Here is a 13,512-nt window from a genome sequence, read left to right on the forward strand (position 1 = left end):
GATTAAAAGTCTCTAAAAGAAAAGATAACAGCATGGAAACCAGTGAGACAGAGCCATCTATAAATGATGCTTAAACCTATGGTGACCAGATAGCAAGTGTGAAAAATCAGAACGGGGGTGAGGGGTAATAGGTGCCTATATAAGAAAAAGACCCAAATATCAGGACTGTCCCTATAAAATCAGAACATCTAGTCACCCTACTTAAACCCCTGTTTCCAAGGAAAGTGCAGATGGGATATATCACAGACTGTGACAAGTGTGCTTGAAATTTTGCAAATGTGCCCAGTCCAGCAAATTGCATAACAGCACCAATGGCAATCTCATGACATTGCACTCACCAAGCAAGAGAAATAATGCCATATTGGTACATGGAGTTTAAACAGAGAAAATGATTTTTTTTTTAAAAGTGGAAGAAGGAAGATTTGATCCAACCTACTCCTGGATACCTGAAATGATTGACAGAGGCATAAAATGAGTGTGCATTGTTGGTACTGAAGCAATTTTCTTTTTAGTTTTAATGCAGCTTGTGAATAGGGCACTTGCCTAACATGAAATAAACTATACAGGTGAAGATGATGCTTGGTAAAGTCCTCATGGGTATTAAATCAGCCATTAGCTTTGAGATGAAGTATGCAGACACTCTGTAGTACCCACTGATATATTCATGTCTAGAACACAGAAATATATACAGCATATTACAGATTACATCAATTATAAAGCAATCAAATCATTTTCACATATGGACAGGTTTTGATAAGTTATGCATACAATTCCAAATGGAAAAATAAGAATGCATTTGTGCACATACTGTAATTACACATGCCAATGACCAATAAGATGTCATTATAATTTTGATAATTACATATGCAAATATACATGCCTATTGCTGAACACAATTGTGTCCACAGACCTCTCCGAGTATGGCCCATAGTCTTTAGTGTACATCTTACATCATCAAAACACACTTAACGTATAGAAATATGTAATTCTCTCATTTTGTGACTCATAAAGCCTGTAAAGTTCCAAGTACCCAATTAATATCAACTCCATATGATTCTGGTAACAGAAGTGAACAGTTCACAAACAACTCACAATGTAAATAGTATTTATCCAAACTATCAGCATTTATGGACAAAACCATACACAGAAATGATGATTGGTTTGCAAACAACTCATAAACAGGATTTAAAAAATACGTTTGCAATGAATATTACTTGCAGTGAATAATCTGACCAGTATGAATAACTAAATTGTCATATTTAGATGACAATTTAGTAGGGCAACAAAAAAGATTAGCAGTTCAATAAGCTTTGCTAACAATAGGCAATGTTACCCGTTACATCAAGCTTTACTTACATAAATATCTTTTTTTCCACAATGAAAAGTTCAATAGATGAAATACTGCTGAAACACTGGTTGGTGGTCACGAAGAACATTGCTCCAATTCTAGGGTAAAACAAATATTTACACTTATAAAATCAGCTACATTAGTGCTTTATTCAATTATTTTGAACATATTTTCAGTAGTTTTTACAATAGACCATGTCTAAACTCTTCCAAAGAACTACTGGCATTCACTAATATGTGCTTTGCTACTTCACATACTCCATAATTCATGCACAAATTGTCTGTCTTTTCTTATTTCTCAGTAGAGATTTAAAGGTGTAATCTGTCGGAGGGATTTATATAGCTAAGATTTCTTTACAAAATAGAAATGGACAAAGTATATTTTATTATTCTTTTTTTGTCTTGTTGACTTACTCAACTAATTTACAACATTTAATAACCTATCGCCAGAGAAGCAAGGTGTCATTAAGTGGGATGTCATGAGCACATGAATCCTGAATAAATGTGTCCTTAAAATAGGCTTGGGAAAACAGGTAGAAAAGTTTTAAACCATCTTCATTCAAACTGCTAAATCAATTTTCTTCATAGTTGTATTATTTTTTAAGTTTCCATGAGATCTACTAAACAAGTTAAGGGACTCATCCCACTCCTGGTTAAGTTAATGGTAAAACTTCCATTAACTTCAACAGAAACAGGTTTGGCCCTAAGACTGGAGCTTTAGCAAATCTTGAGCTAGCTGAGTTCAGTGTTTATTACTGGAATATGTGGGTAACATCTGTTGCTTGTCAGAATCAAATAATGAAAAATGATTTGACTGACTTTACTCAATATTTTGTTTAAATTACCTTCAGACTGAGCACAAATATGAGACCAAAAATTTCAGTCTACATGGAATATGAGAAAATGATGAGCAACTGGAGATGGGTTTACCTGCTAAAATGAAAGGCCAAAATTGTCAAATGTGGATGCCAAATTTAAGCCCTTGGCATACACCAATTCTGAGGCACTTTAATAAAAATGGCCAGATTTTAAGAGGTGCTGACTACAACAGCTCCCACAGTTGCAGATGTTCAATCCCTCTGGTAATCAGGCCACTTTTATTTAGGTACCAAATATAAATTTAGGCCCCAGTCATACACACACTCAGGTAACTTCATTTACATGAGCAGACCCCTTAGGTTCACCTCTGTAAAGTTAAGCATGTGTATAAGTGCTTGCAGAATCAGGGCTTTAGTTGCCAAACTTCAGGCAACTAAAGTCTGAAAAATTTGGCCATTGAATTTTATCTCAGGGAAGTCTTTCCAGATGCTGTTTGTTTAATTGTTGAAGTGGTTAATGAACAGTTGTGTATTTTTAATATTTTGTATAATTTTCTGGAATCTTTCACTGCAAACTTAGGATCCAGTGCTGCTCCCCTTACTTGCAATGACGAGTACCTTACTATGCAAGTAGCCCCAATGATTTCACCAGGACTACTTGCACAAGGTAGTAGACAACATGAGTAAGGGTTGCAGAAATGGGACCTTAGGCCTCGAGTCTGCAGTGAGCTCCATGCAGGTGGAGGGATCTAGCCACAGAGAGCTCATGGCAGGACCAGCGCTTATTTTGTAATTTATGATTTACAGGTATGCATTTGCTCTAAAGTGGTCGCTATGGTATCTCACAAAAGACAAGAAAAGTTCATTTTCAGCCACAACAATTTTCATTATTTTATGATGGTAACAGCATGGTTTTGTCAGCCCCATTGATATTCAATCCCTGAGTTGACTCGCCTGTTTTGCACACCGGTAAAATCATCTTGTATCCCAAAGAAAATGGCACCTACAACTAGTCCCAGGAAAAGTGTAACACACAGCTGAAATAAAATAAAATAAATAATTAAAAGAGAGAGAACAATTACAATCTAAATTTGTATTGTAATGAACCTTTTTTTAAAAAAAAGTTCAAAATTGCAAAAACCACATAAAATATTTAGGTGGTGAATACAGATGGAAAAGAAATGTACTCATGGTACCTAGATAGAGAATGATAAGAGATGGGAAGACAGAGAAGGTCTAGAGCATACAAAAACTCTGCGTGGGATCCACAAATGCACTTAGATGCCTAAATCCCAGACTACGACTATTTAAGTATTTATGCACAGTGGAGCAATCATTAGGCCAGAAAAGGGGTGCGGCAAATGACTCAATAGCCCAGTGATTAGGGAACCTACCTGGGTCCAGTTCCCCTGCCCTAATCGCACTTTCATTTTTTAATCCACAATGGAACAGCTTCAGCAGGAGAGACTGAGGGATTCCAGCTCAGAATATTCCATAGTTCAGCGGTTAGAGCACTCTTCTGAGAAGTAGGATACTGCTGTTCAAATCCTTTCTCGCTCTCTGGCAGAGAAGGGGGATTTGAACGTGGGTCTCCCACATCCCAAGTGAGTGCTCTAATCAGTGGACTGAAAATTATAAAGTGGAAAGTAGCACCATCTCCACTTCCTCCAGTGGCTGTTTTTGGGTGGTGTGAAGCAGGTACCTAATTTATTCTCACGACAAATGCCTTAGGTAGCTAAGCTGACTGACTCCAGGTAGAGGGGGCCTATTTGTGGATTGCTAAATGGAGCTAGGCACCTCCCTGCCTCCTGGATTTAGGAGCCTATCTCCCAGAGAGGGGAGGACTTCCCCCTCTGGTCAGTATCTCCCATTGGCTAGCTTAGGCAGCTCCTCACCTAGCATGCTGGCTTTTGTGGATTGTCCTTTTTGCTGTAAAGAAGGGCAGGATTTAACCCTAAGGGACAGAGTCTTACAGCTTTGCATTAAATAGCACTCTACTCGTGGAGTAAATGCTATTCAAATGTAAGTAAGGGTATCAGAATCTGGCTCTGTGTAGATAGAAACGTGCAACTTGGATTTTTGTTAAATAGCAAAATTATCAGTGGATTCAGTGATATAATCTGAATGATTAAATCTGTATGTCACAATTTCTTAAGACTAAGAAGAAGCGAAGAAAATCTCAGCAAAAATGATGGTATCAGGCAGTTCAGTCATGGTTAAGCATGAGGGATGCATGAGTCTTAACACTGTAAAGCATTTGATACATGGTACCATATCACTAAGAACCTGCCCAAAGGACCAAATGTCAGGGATAATTCAGCCACTAAGCCAATTGTAGTGGGGGGAAAAAGGATCATATCAAGACCAATTTGGAGAGGATTAGCAAACACGGCTTAATGAACTGTGTACAATTTATAGACTGTGTTTGAAATCCATTCCTAATGAGGTTTGGGAGATACAAAAGATTGTGAGAAAAAAGTCACAACCATTCACCCTGGAGTATTAGAAAGCTCTTGAGATCATAATTCTTGTCACAAGGTCAAGCTTTTGCAATGCAATTATTTGAGATATCCATACTATCAACATACAGATATACACACACACAAAGCCTTTTAACTTGAGGGATTCTGAACAGATTTCCCCTTTGCTATTGATTTTATTTTACTCAAGATGTTTTTTTTTAATCCAGATAATTTATGACAGTGATAAGGTACAACTTTTATTATGGGTTGGAGCCCCTCTCGTATTACTCAGATAAAATTCAAATGGGAGTGTTGCTGGAATAAGGACCTCAGGATCAGACCGAGATCATCTCTGTCTTTGACTCAGCTACTAGGACATAATTATGTGTTGAGAGCTAATTAACTGTATAAGACTGGCTAATTTACTTTCCCTTGGGGAAAAAAACAGAACGCAGTGGGCCAGATCCTGGCGTACAGATGACTTGCAAGGTGCACAGATCAGAGGTGAAGACGAGATTCTGAGAATCAGCTTCTCAGAGTAGCATGGGAGGATTGCAGGGGACTACTTGCAGGGTAAGGTACTACTTATTGTGAGTCAGTTTGGGAGAATTGTGTTGTTAATGACATAAGTGTGAGGAGAATCAAACCCCACATACCTAAAATAATGGTAAATGTAAGTTAATAAATTGTTGCATATCCCTGTCATGCTCATTATTTGGGATCATGTAGCCCAGCATTTTATGGCACAGATTTTCAGATACTGACCTCTATTTTAGGTGCAAATTTTAGGCCCAATAATTTGCAGGTGCAAAATTGTGCCTAACCCATCTTCAGATAGAAATGGTCTGAAAATCAAATCAGACTTACAACTGTTATATTAACTATGATTACCTGAGCTATGGAGGCTTGAGGGTTGCCTATCAAGTTTTTAAATGTACGTTTCGACACCCACTTGAGCTGATGAAAGAAGGAAGTGGTATATGTAACTTGTCTGAAAATTGTCTTCACTTTCTTTTTATTCTCCGAAGAAATGTTCTGTAATGTTGCTTTCGTTTCTCTGTAGTAGGTGGAACTGGAATAGTGCTCTGCTATCTTCTCTGCCAAAGTCTTATCACGGTTGATGTGTTCTTTAATGTTATCTTCAGGTTAAAGAGAAAAAATATTTAGTTACCTTTTATTGAATTAATAGAAAAAAATAATTCTCCTCTCCCTGAGGAACTTTTCCGATACTGTGTAGGGATCATTCTGCAACCTTGATTGAGTCCCTTCATTCTTAAGGGGTATGTTTTACTCCTACAGCATGTGTGCATATAGGGCCTGATCCAAAACCTATTGAACTCCATGGGAGTCTTTCTCTTGATGTCACTTTTGGATCAGGTTGTCAAAGGGGAAAATAGACTCCCTGCAAATGAGAAATTTTACTTTCAGTAGCAAAGATTTACCACATGGAAGGAAGGGTCTCCCAGCCAATCAGTCCTTAAATAACCTTTTTCCTCACAAAAGTTAGGGGTTGTCTGCACACAAAAGCTGTACTGCTATAACCACAGTGGAATAGTTAAAAGTGGTACAGTGCCCCAGAGGGTGGATGCAGTTATATCGGTATAAAAGTGCTTATACCTGTGTCTAGATTCATCCCATATGTGCAGATGAACAAACTATACTAATATAAGTAATCTTTATACTTACTTAGTGTAACTGCATCCACACGAGGAGTTGTACCAATAAAGCTATTTCATTTTTAAAAATCACATCCCTAACTAAAATAGTCATAGCTGTACATAGTCTGTGTGTAGAGCAGGCCTTGCACTGTATAATTTTGTTGAGATTAAAAAGAATCAATCCCTACATGGGGTTGTAGTAGAACAATCCATAGCAGTGTTAATGTGATTACAATAACCAGGTATGGTCCACTTACTGAAGAAAGTGACACTAATGATTGATTACCTCAGGTGAATTTATGAGCAACAAGCTACCATTGCAGAGATGGAAAAACAAAATCAGTCCAATAACATGATAAATATTGTATGCATTAAGTACACATGCAAAGCTAATATCAAGATTTACTGCATATAGTCACAAAGAGTTTTACTATTTTGTTTTTTGACACTACTGTATCACAACAGGGCACTGGATCTGGTTTCCATGAAAAAGACAATAGGAGTTTTGCTATTGAATTCATTGGCAGAACAGTCCTTACTGTTTGAGGAAAAAGAACCACATGTAATAACTGCCATTCACGGAACACCAATGGATATTAAATGTCACACACAAGTCATTTCATACTGTACATGGCGAGATGGCTTTATAAAAGGAAATTTCATGGTGGAGAGATAGACACAAGAGGAACAGTATCATCTACAGTATGTGGGTGTCCAAGTAACTCTTGAGTTTACGTATGGAAGAAGCTATTACTGTTAACTTGATGCACCTGAAAATTATTTTTTTCATGCCAGAGTTGATAAATCCAAAATATATTTTGTCACTCTGCAAATCAGCTTCTTACTGTATGAAGAACTTCAGTTTTATACCTAGATCAACATCATCAGCCTTGCTTGCTGCCACAGCAGTTGAGTCTCCATTAATGACATCCAGAAAAAAATCAGCAGGATTGTTGTATGGCTCACATTCATAACCTGCAGAGAAACAGTATTCAATCTCTCAGGCAAGTCATTCTACAGATGGTAACGTGTTGAAAAGCACTTGAGGTAATATGCCATCGGCCAGACTATGATACCCTTACTTATGTTGAGTAGTAACTTACACCACAATGTGGTCCAACTGGCCCAAACTGCTAATCAACATGAGGAAGGAGATTGCCAACTGGCCCTATCAAAGCTGCCATAAAAGGAAAGCTGTAAGAATTCAAAATATCCAAAGGTGACAACTAACAAATGAGCCCTTCCAAATTCTAACTGCATGTCTGTTGTTGCTAATTCTATTCTGACCTATCAGCTGGTACTAATAGACTTAATGAGAAGTCATTTTTCTGCTTCTCCTTATGGCAGGTTTAATCGTTTGGATTTATTGAACCCACAAATCTATGGGTAAAGTGCTTAAGTGTTTTACTGAATCAGGGCCTAGTATACAATTCATATAAAAAAACCAAAACTAAATACTGTGATATAACTTGCATTACTTTTTACTTTTAAAGTAATTACTAATAAGCACAAAGGGTAACAGTTAAGGTTCAGCCTTCATCCTCAACTCTGCATTTCTCAATTTCTGAGTGCTTGGTTTTTCAACTTTAACTTTGCATTAATGTTACTGTTATATTAAAAAAAACAATTCTTTAGTATGTTTTGGTATGGGAAACAATGAGGCACATTAACCATTGAATCCCATGATTCAAGAGCCATTTTTACTAAGTCACTTTTCAAAACAGAGCTGCATTTTAAGTATGTTCCTTTTAGTGTCCACTGTTGTGACTGAAGCTCCAGAAGAAAACTCACCAATAGATTTGAAGTATTCAATGGCATTCTGAGCAGGGCCATGGTACAGCATTCTTCCTGCAGCCAATAATGTCAGGTTGTCAAACAATCTGAATATGGAGTACCGGGGCTGATGGATGGAAAAAATTATTGTTTTCCCCTGCTTTGACATCCTGAATGTAAAGTGGAAAATAATAGAGGTATCAAATATCTGCACTCTTTGAGGAGTTTTCTTCTTTCAAATTCCTTGCAATACAAATCAGTAAATTAACACAGTTCAACCTGTTGTTGGAGAATCCAATGCAAGGTACAAAAAGGAATAAAACAAGCCCAGCAATATAATAACTACACATTAACCATTCTAACCACATTTTAACTGCAGATTTATGGAGTACATCTCTGTCAAAGCTGGTTCTTTCCCAGTGATTCCATTGCAGTCACCTTTTCAGGAGCAGCAAGACTGCATTGGCAGTGCTGGCATCTAATCCAGTAGTTGGTTCATCTAAGAACAAGACTGCAGGGTCAGTAATGAGTTCCATTCCAATATTGGTCCGTTTTCTCTCTCCCCCGGACACCCCACGAATAAACTGGGTGCCAACCTAGTGCAAAACAAGCAGCTTGTGTCATTTTGTCTGACTTCAAAGTATTCAAGCAAAAAACATCCAACACATTTAACAGCACATTAACTTCTGGGAGAGTTCTGGGTGATTATATTGTGATTATGGATTCAAATATGGATTCAAGGATTGACATTGTTTAAGGGAATAGTGCAACTCTGAACGTTGCAGAAAAAAGGGCTCCCCTCTAAAAGTTTTCACCCTGAAATCTAAGTTTCTTCATGACACTCAGGTCACCTGCTTTCCTCCTACTTGTAATTACTGTCCTGTGTCTGATAGTTTAAGAATAGGTGCACAAGTAACGAGCCTTTATCTTCATTGATACTATGGGAACAGGCAGCTGTGCTGGGGTTTATCAGCCTTTCTGCTATTAGAATAAACCACTAAATCAAAAACACCCCTGCTAAAGTGGAGCCATTTTATCATCTAAAATTATTTAATATTTGCTATTAATTGGGCATCATAATATGACAGCTTACCTTGGAATCTGCCACTTTGGTCAAACCCAGTTCCTTGATGATCTGGTCAATTCGTTCCTCCTTTTCCCGTTCCTTCACAGATGTGGGGAGCCGGAGTGCTGCTGAGAACTGGAAATTTTCTCTCACTGTCAGAGTTCCCATCACCACATCATCCTAAGTAACAAAGTTACATATTTAATGTTCATTGCAGGCTTAATTTTTCCTCTTCTGGGACTAGCACGTGCATCTTACATGTGTACTGTACATGCAGAGTGCATTTGTGTGGCAGTGAAAACTGCTAGAATCAAATAGGCTGGATCTTCAAAACCTGAACATCCCATCAGATATTTGCTTTCAATATTAGTCTCTGCATGTTTGTGCAATTTATGGCAACAAGGGACTATCGTACATGTATCAAAAAGCAGAAATATCAATACATGTGTATATACACTGTCCAGATATTTCCCTGCCCAGCGTGTTTTTCAGAGCAGCTAAACATTGGCAACGCAGCGAAAAATTCAAACATAATTTTCAACTGTATGAAGGAAAACCTATCAACAAAATGTTTCTGGATTTGGTCCTGCCCAGGTGCTGAGCACCACCTGTGGGAAACAGAGTGCCCTCAACTCCTCTTGTCTTTAATGGAGGTTGAGAGTGCTCAGCACCCTGCAGAATCTGTATCTGGAAAGAGTTCTTTCTACAGATGTGAATAAAATCTTTCTTCAAATATCTGAGGTTGTGGTTTGGAAATGTGGTAACTGCAGATCACAGCTAAGCAAAAACTAATAAGTGCAGAAAGGTTGTGAGAAGCTTGGAGTGCTGTGAAACTGCTGATTTAAACTGAATCCTCTCTTGAGGTTACCAGAGCAGTGGGTAGGCAGCATGGTCAAGAGGAATGAGCCCAGTGTGGAGAGTGAGGAACCACTGAGTTTGAATGCACCAGGGGCTAGATTATGCCCCATGCTGAGCACTGTGGCCCCATTGCAATTAGCCCATGTTTACTTTAAGTACATGAGCAAGTTTCATCAGAATGAACACTCACATGCTTAAAAAGTAAAGTGTATGTTTAAGTGTTTTCTGGACCAGGGTCACAGTGCTCAGCACTTTGTGGGATTTAGCAACTCTTGTTGACTAGATGGTCTCAGGCAAGCTCCCTGACCTTCCTGTCTTAGTTTACCTCTCTGTGAAATGGGTATAATAATACTTATTTATTATTAGGTATTGTATGGGCAGCACTTTGAACATGCAGGGGCTAAGGGTTATTGACAAAACAACTGCAAACTGGAGCTCTGTGTGAGTACATTCAGTCCTACTACCTCCCTTGGATCAGTACTTGTTTAACTAAATACATGCATTGTGGGACCCCATTACATGATGCATCATTGTTCCTTGATACTCTATTCTGGCTTCAGGTGGCCCTGACAACTGCGTTCTTAGGTGGCCCTACCTGCATTCTCTCTCTTAGATCTGAATCAGCAGCTTAAAGGAAAACACCATGCAGGCAGCCGGAAACCAAGAAAGTGCCAAGTCAGTACTGATGGAATAGAGAAACCTGGTGCCAAATACATTTTGAATTTGAAAGAGAAAAGGAGATGGTGGGAAGGAAAAAAGATGTTACGTGTGTGTGTGTGTGAGAGAGAGAGAGAGAGAGAGACATGGTGGATAGAGAAAGCAATAGACAGAATGTAGAGCTTCTCACTTTATAAGATCAGAACAACTTAAAAATGATAGTTCAAGTGAAGAATCATGTCAGTCAATTATGTGACATCTTTGAAAACCAAAATGTCATCCTAAGGACAGGATACAGAAAATTAAAAAGGATAAAAGGGACTGATTCACTGTGATCCACAATCAAGCCTTCAGTTCCACACCTGCCAGGAGACCACTGCTTTTTAGGAAGCATTATCCGCTGTGATGAGGTACATTGTCCAGCAAGGTCTCTGGACATTTTGAGCTGGTGTTGCCCGGGTACACCGAAGACCCAAGCCACTGTCTTCCCTGTCAGAGTTGTGAAGATTTGGAATAAGACTGTGAAGTGGTAAAGGGAACTGAGGAGCATATGCAGCTGAGCTCGTTAGTCTATCAGCCTCAGCTGCTGTGTATAAAAGGAGGAAGAAGAAGGTGATATGGGAAATTAGATTGGGAGAGTGGGTTGTTTTGATGTGTTCTGAGAAAAGTAAGGGGGAAAATTTTATCTGGGCTTTGTTTATAGCTTATAAAGGGAATGACTTTTTATCTGATGATTGATCATACAATAGTTTAGACATCTCTCTATTAACTTTGTTTTGAGAGAGTACTGGTCAGTGATGGGCTGACCATATTTTAATTTCTCTCCCTTTGCCTCTAATAAACCATATGTATTGCACTGAAGATAGGCAAGAGATAGTGGGAAATCTATTCATTTGTTTTTCCCACTGAAGCAATAACACTTTCCCATATCTAAGGAAGGAGGCATCCTCTCTGGCCAAACAAGCTTATGAGCTGAACATCTGTGGAAAACTTTATACTTTGAAAAATGTATTGACTATATTGGTAGTGTAGAGCTGTGTCCAAGCTTTTGAGCATGAAGTGGAGGTATGGAGTGATTGTAGAGGAGGCTGAGGGAACAATTTTTGAAAATACCAATCCATCTGGAGCAATCTGGTCTGTTGTAAAGGGGGGGAAATGGCCCTGCTGACATTTTTTTATGAACCCCAGTGGTAAAATCAGCTCTGGCCAGGATCCAGAAAGGGATTGATTCCCAAACTTCCTTTCCATTTGGTGGCAGAATTTTAATATAAGGCTCCCAGGAGTGGCCTCAAAGAATCTCTCCAACATACTGGTGGGCTGTCATGCCCTCTTTTTTTCTTGTGGAAAAGCAGCCAGATAGCAGAGGACTACAGTGATAACAATTGCTAAATTGAATATTCCTTTACAAGGCCTGTGGTGCTTCTCAAGAACCATCCTCCCCCAATTGATAGGGAAGGGACATGCCTGTAATTTCGGATGTGTTTTTCTGATACCTTCTCAGATCTCTACATGAGTTAGAATTCTTACCTGTTTCAAAGAGCAGTGCTAAAGAAAGGTCAATTCAGAATATAGACAAACCTTCAAAATGTGAGGTGTAGTTGCATGTTATGATAGGAAATAAATTATAACATAGGGCCAGATCACCCACTCTCACAGCTACACCCACAGGACAAGATGGGGTGGGGGGGGGAACTCAGTGAGGTTCACATTGCAGAGTTTTCCTGGAGACAGGTTCCTACAGTAGTAGGGGGTTAAGGAGGGCTGTGGATTTGACAGGTTGTGCCCCCTTCCACCTCTGTAGATCCAAGGGATCCATAGGGAATGGAGCCTCTTTCCATATGGAAACAGATGATATTCTACAGGGATGATAGCTGTTCCAATGGCTTTGCTCGCCCTTACGAACTGTACACCAATAGGAACCGTGCTACTATTGGCTGGGTTTCCTTGCAGATGCCCAGTAGCAGTCAGTGGGACATACTACAGTTCCAAGCTGTTTAAACTTCTCCCTGGATTTCTAGGTACTCTGCAGAGAAAGGTGCTGTGGAGGGGTCAGCTCCACTGCTCCAGCCCCTCTTGATCTCTAAACTCAGTGGAGCTCTATGGGCAGAGCAATGGTGCTGTGGAAGCAACATTCTGTATGGGTTTCTTCTATATGGGCGGGGAAGAGCCACATGTGGAAGGTCCCCACAGCATGCAGAAGCTCAGGGAATAATCCTGGAAATGGAAATCCACTTATCCCATTTACATTTTAAATTATAATGTGTGATTTCTGAATTATATCCTGTGTCAGTTTTGACAAGTCAGCTGCTGCAGTTACCTCATATTGGACAATTCTGGTGCATTTTGGCTCAGAGGATGTCAAAACGACACAGGCAGATGCAGTCACTGCAGACTGACTTACCTGTACCACATATCCAGAGATACATTTAAAGTTGGCAGGCTGAGGAGTTCCATTTATCAAAACATCTCCAGACAGACCATAAGGATCTTTCCTTGCAGCTAAGATATCCAATAGCCTAGAAGAAGAAAAGTCCATCACCTTAAAGAGCTCCGAAGTGTATATTTTCACCAAGCTGTAGGAGTCGGGGCCAGTGAAAGGCAAATCTGGCAAACAAATACAGTTAACAGTATATAGCCAGCTGTGCACAAGCTTTCCCATATTGAAAATTTGCCACTTACTATAGTTCATATATTTTTAAAATCCCCTCAAAGAACAGAATTGTCTTTTTTTCAGTAAAATAAGCCTCCTGCTGTACTGTAGATTGATGCATAAGGGGAGAATGTCAGGAAACTATTTACTAAAAAGAAATAAATTAGTAAATAAATATAAATAAATTAGCAAAATTGGCTCTTTTTCTTTTTTTTCCCCTTTT

General features: G+C 39.0%; 1 protein-coding gene across 2 annotated transcripts in view; it reads right to left on the minus strand.

Annotated features, from left to right (window-relative positions):
- The window catches only part of LOC125636249 (broad substrate specificity ATP-binding cassette transporter ABCG2), a 39,013-nt gene that overhangs the window by 6,949 nt on the left and 18,552 nt on the right, over nt 1–13,512 (minus strand). For both annotated transcript variants that reach the window (XR_007356523.2, XM_048849112.2), the window contains exons 4-12: nt 13,041–13,155; nt 9,152–9,304; nt 8,497–8,654; nt 8,077–8,228; nt 7,156–7,260; nt 5,519–5,766; nt 3,120–3,202; nt 1,357–1,446; nt 544–668 (exon numbers count right to left, since the gene is read on the minus strand). Coding sequence is in view for 1 of the 2 variants with exons in the window: in XM_048849112.2 (XP_048705069.1) it covers nt 544–668; nt 1,357–1,446; nt 3,120–3,202; nt 5,519–5,766; nt 7,156–7,260; nt 8,077–8,228; nt 8,497–8,654; nt 9,152–9,304; nt 13,041–13,155 (1,229 nt within the window). In the remaining variant the exon portion in view is untranslated. The remainder of the gene's footprint in view (nt 1–543; nt 669–1,356; nt 1,447–3,119; nt 3,203–5,518; nt 5,767–7,155; nt 7,261–8,076; nt 8,229–8,496; nt 8,655–9,151; nt 9,305–13,040; nt 13,156–13,512) is intronic.

The sequence above is a fragment of the Caretta caretta genome, chromosome 4 (assembly GCF_965140235.1).
Source record: "Caretta caretta isolate rCarCar2 chromosome 4, rCarCar1.hap1, whole genome shotgun sequence".
In the NCBI taxonomy this organism is placed as follows: domain Eukaryota; kingdom Metazoa; phylum Chordata; order Testudines; family Cheloniidae; genus Caretta; species Caretta caretta.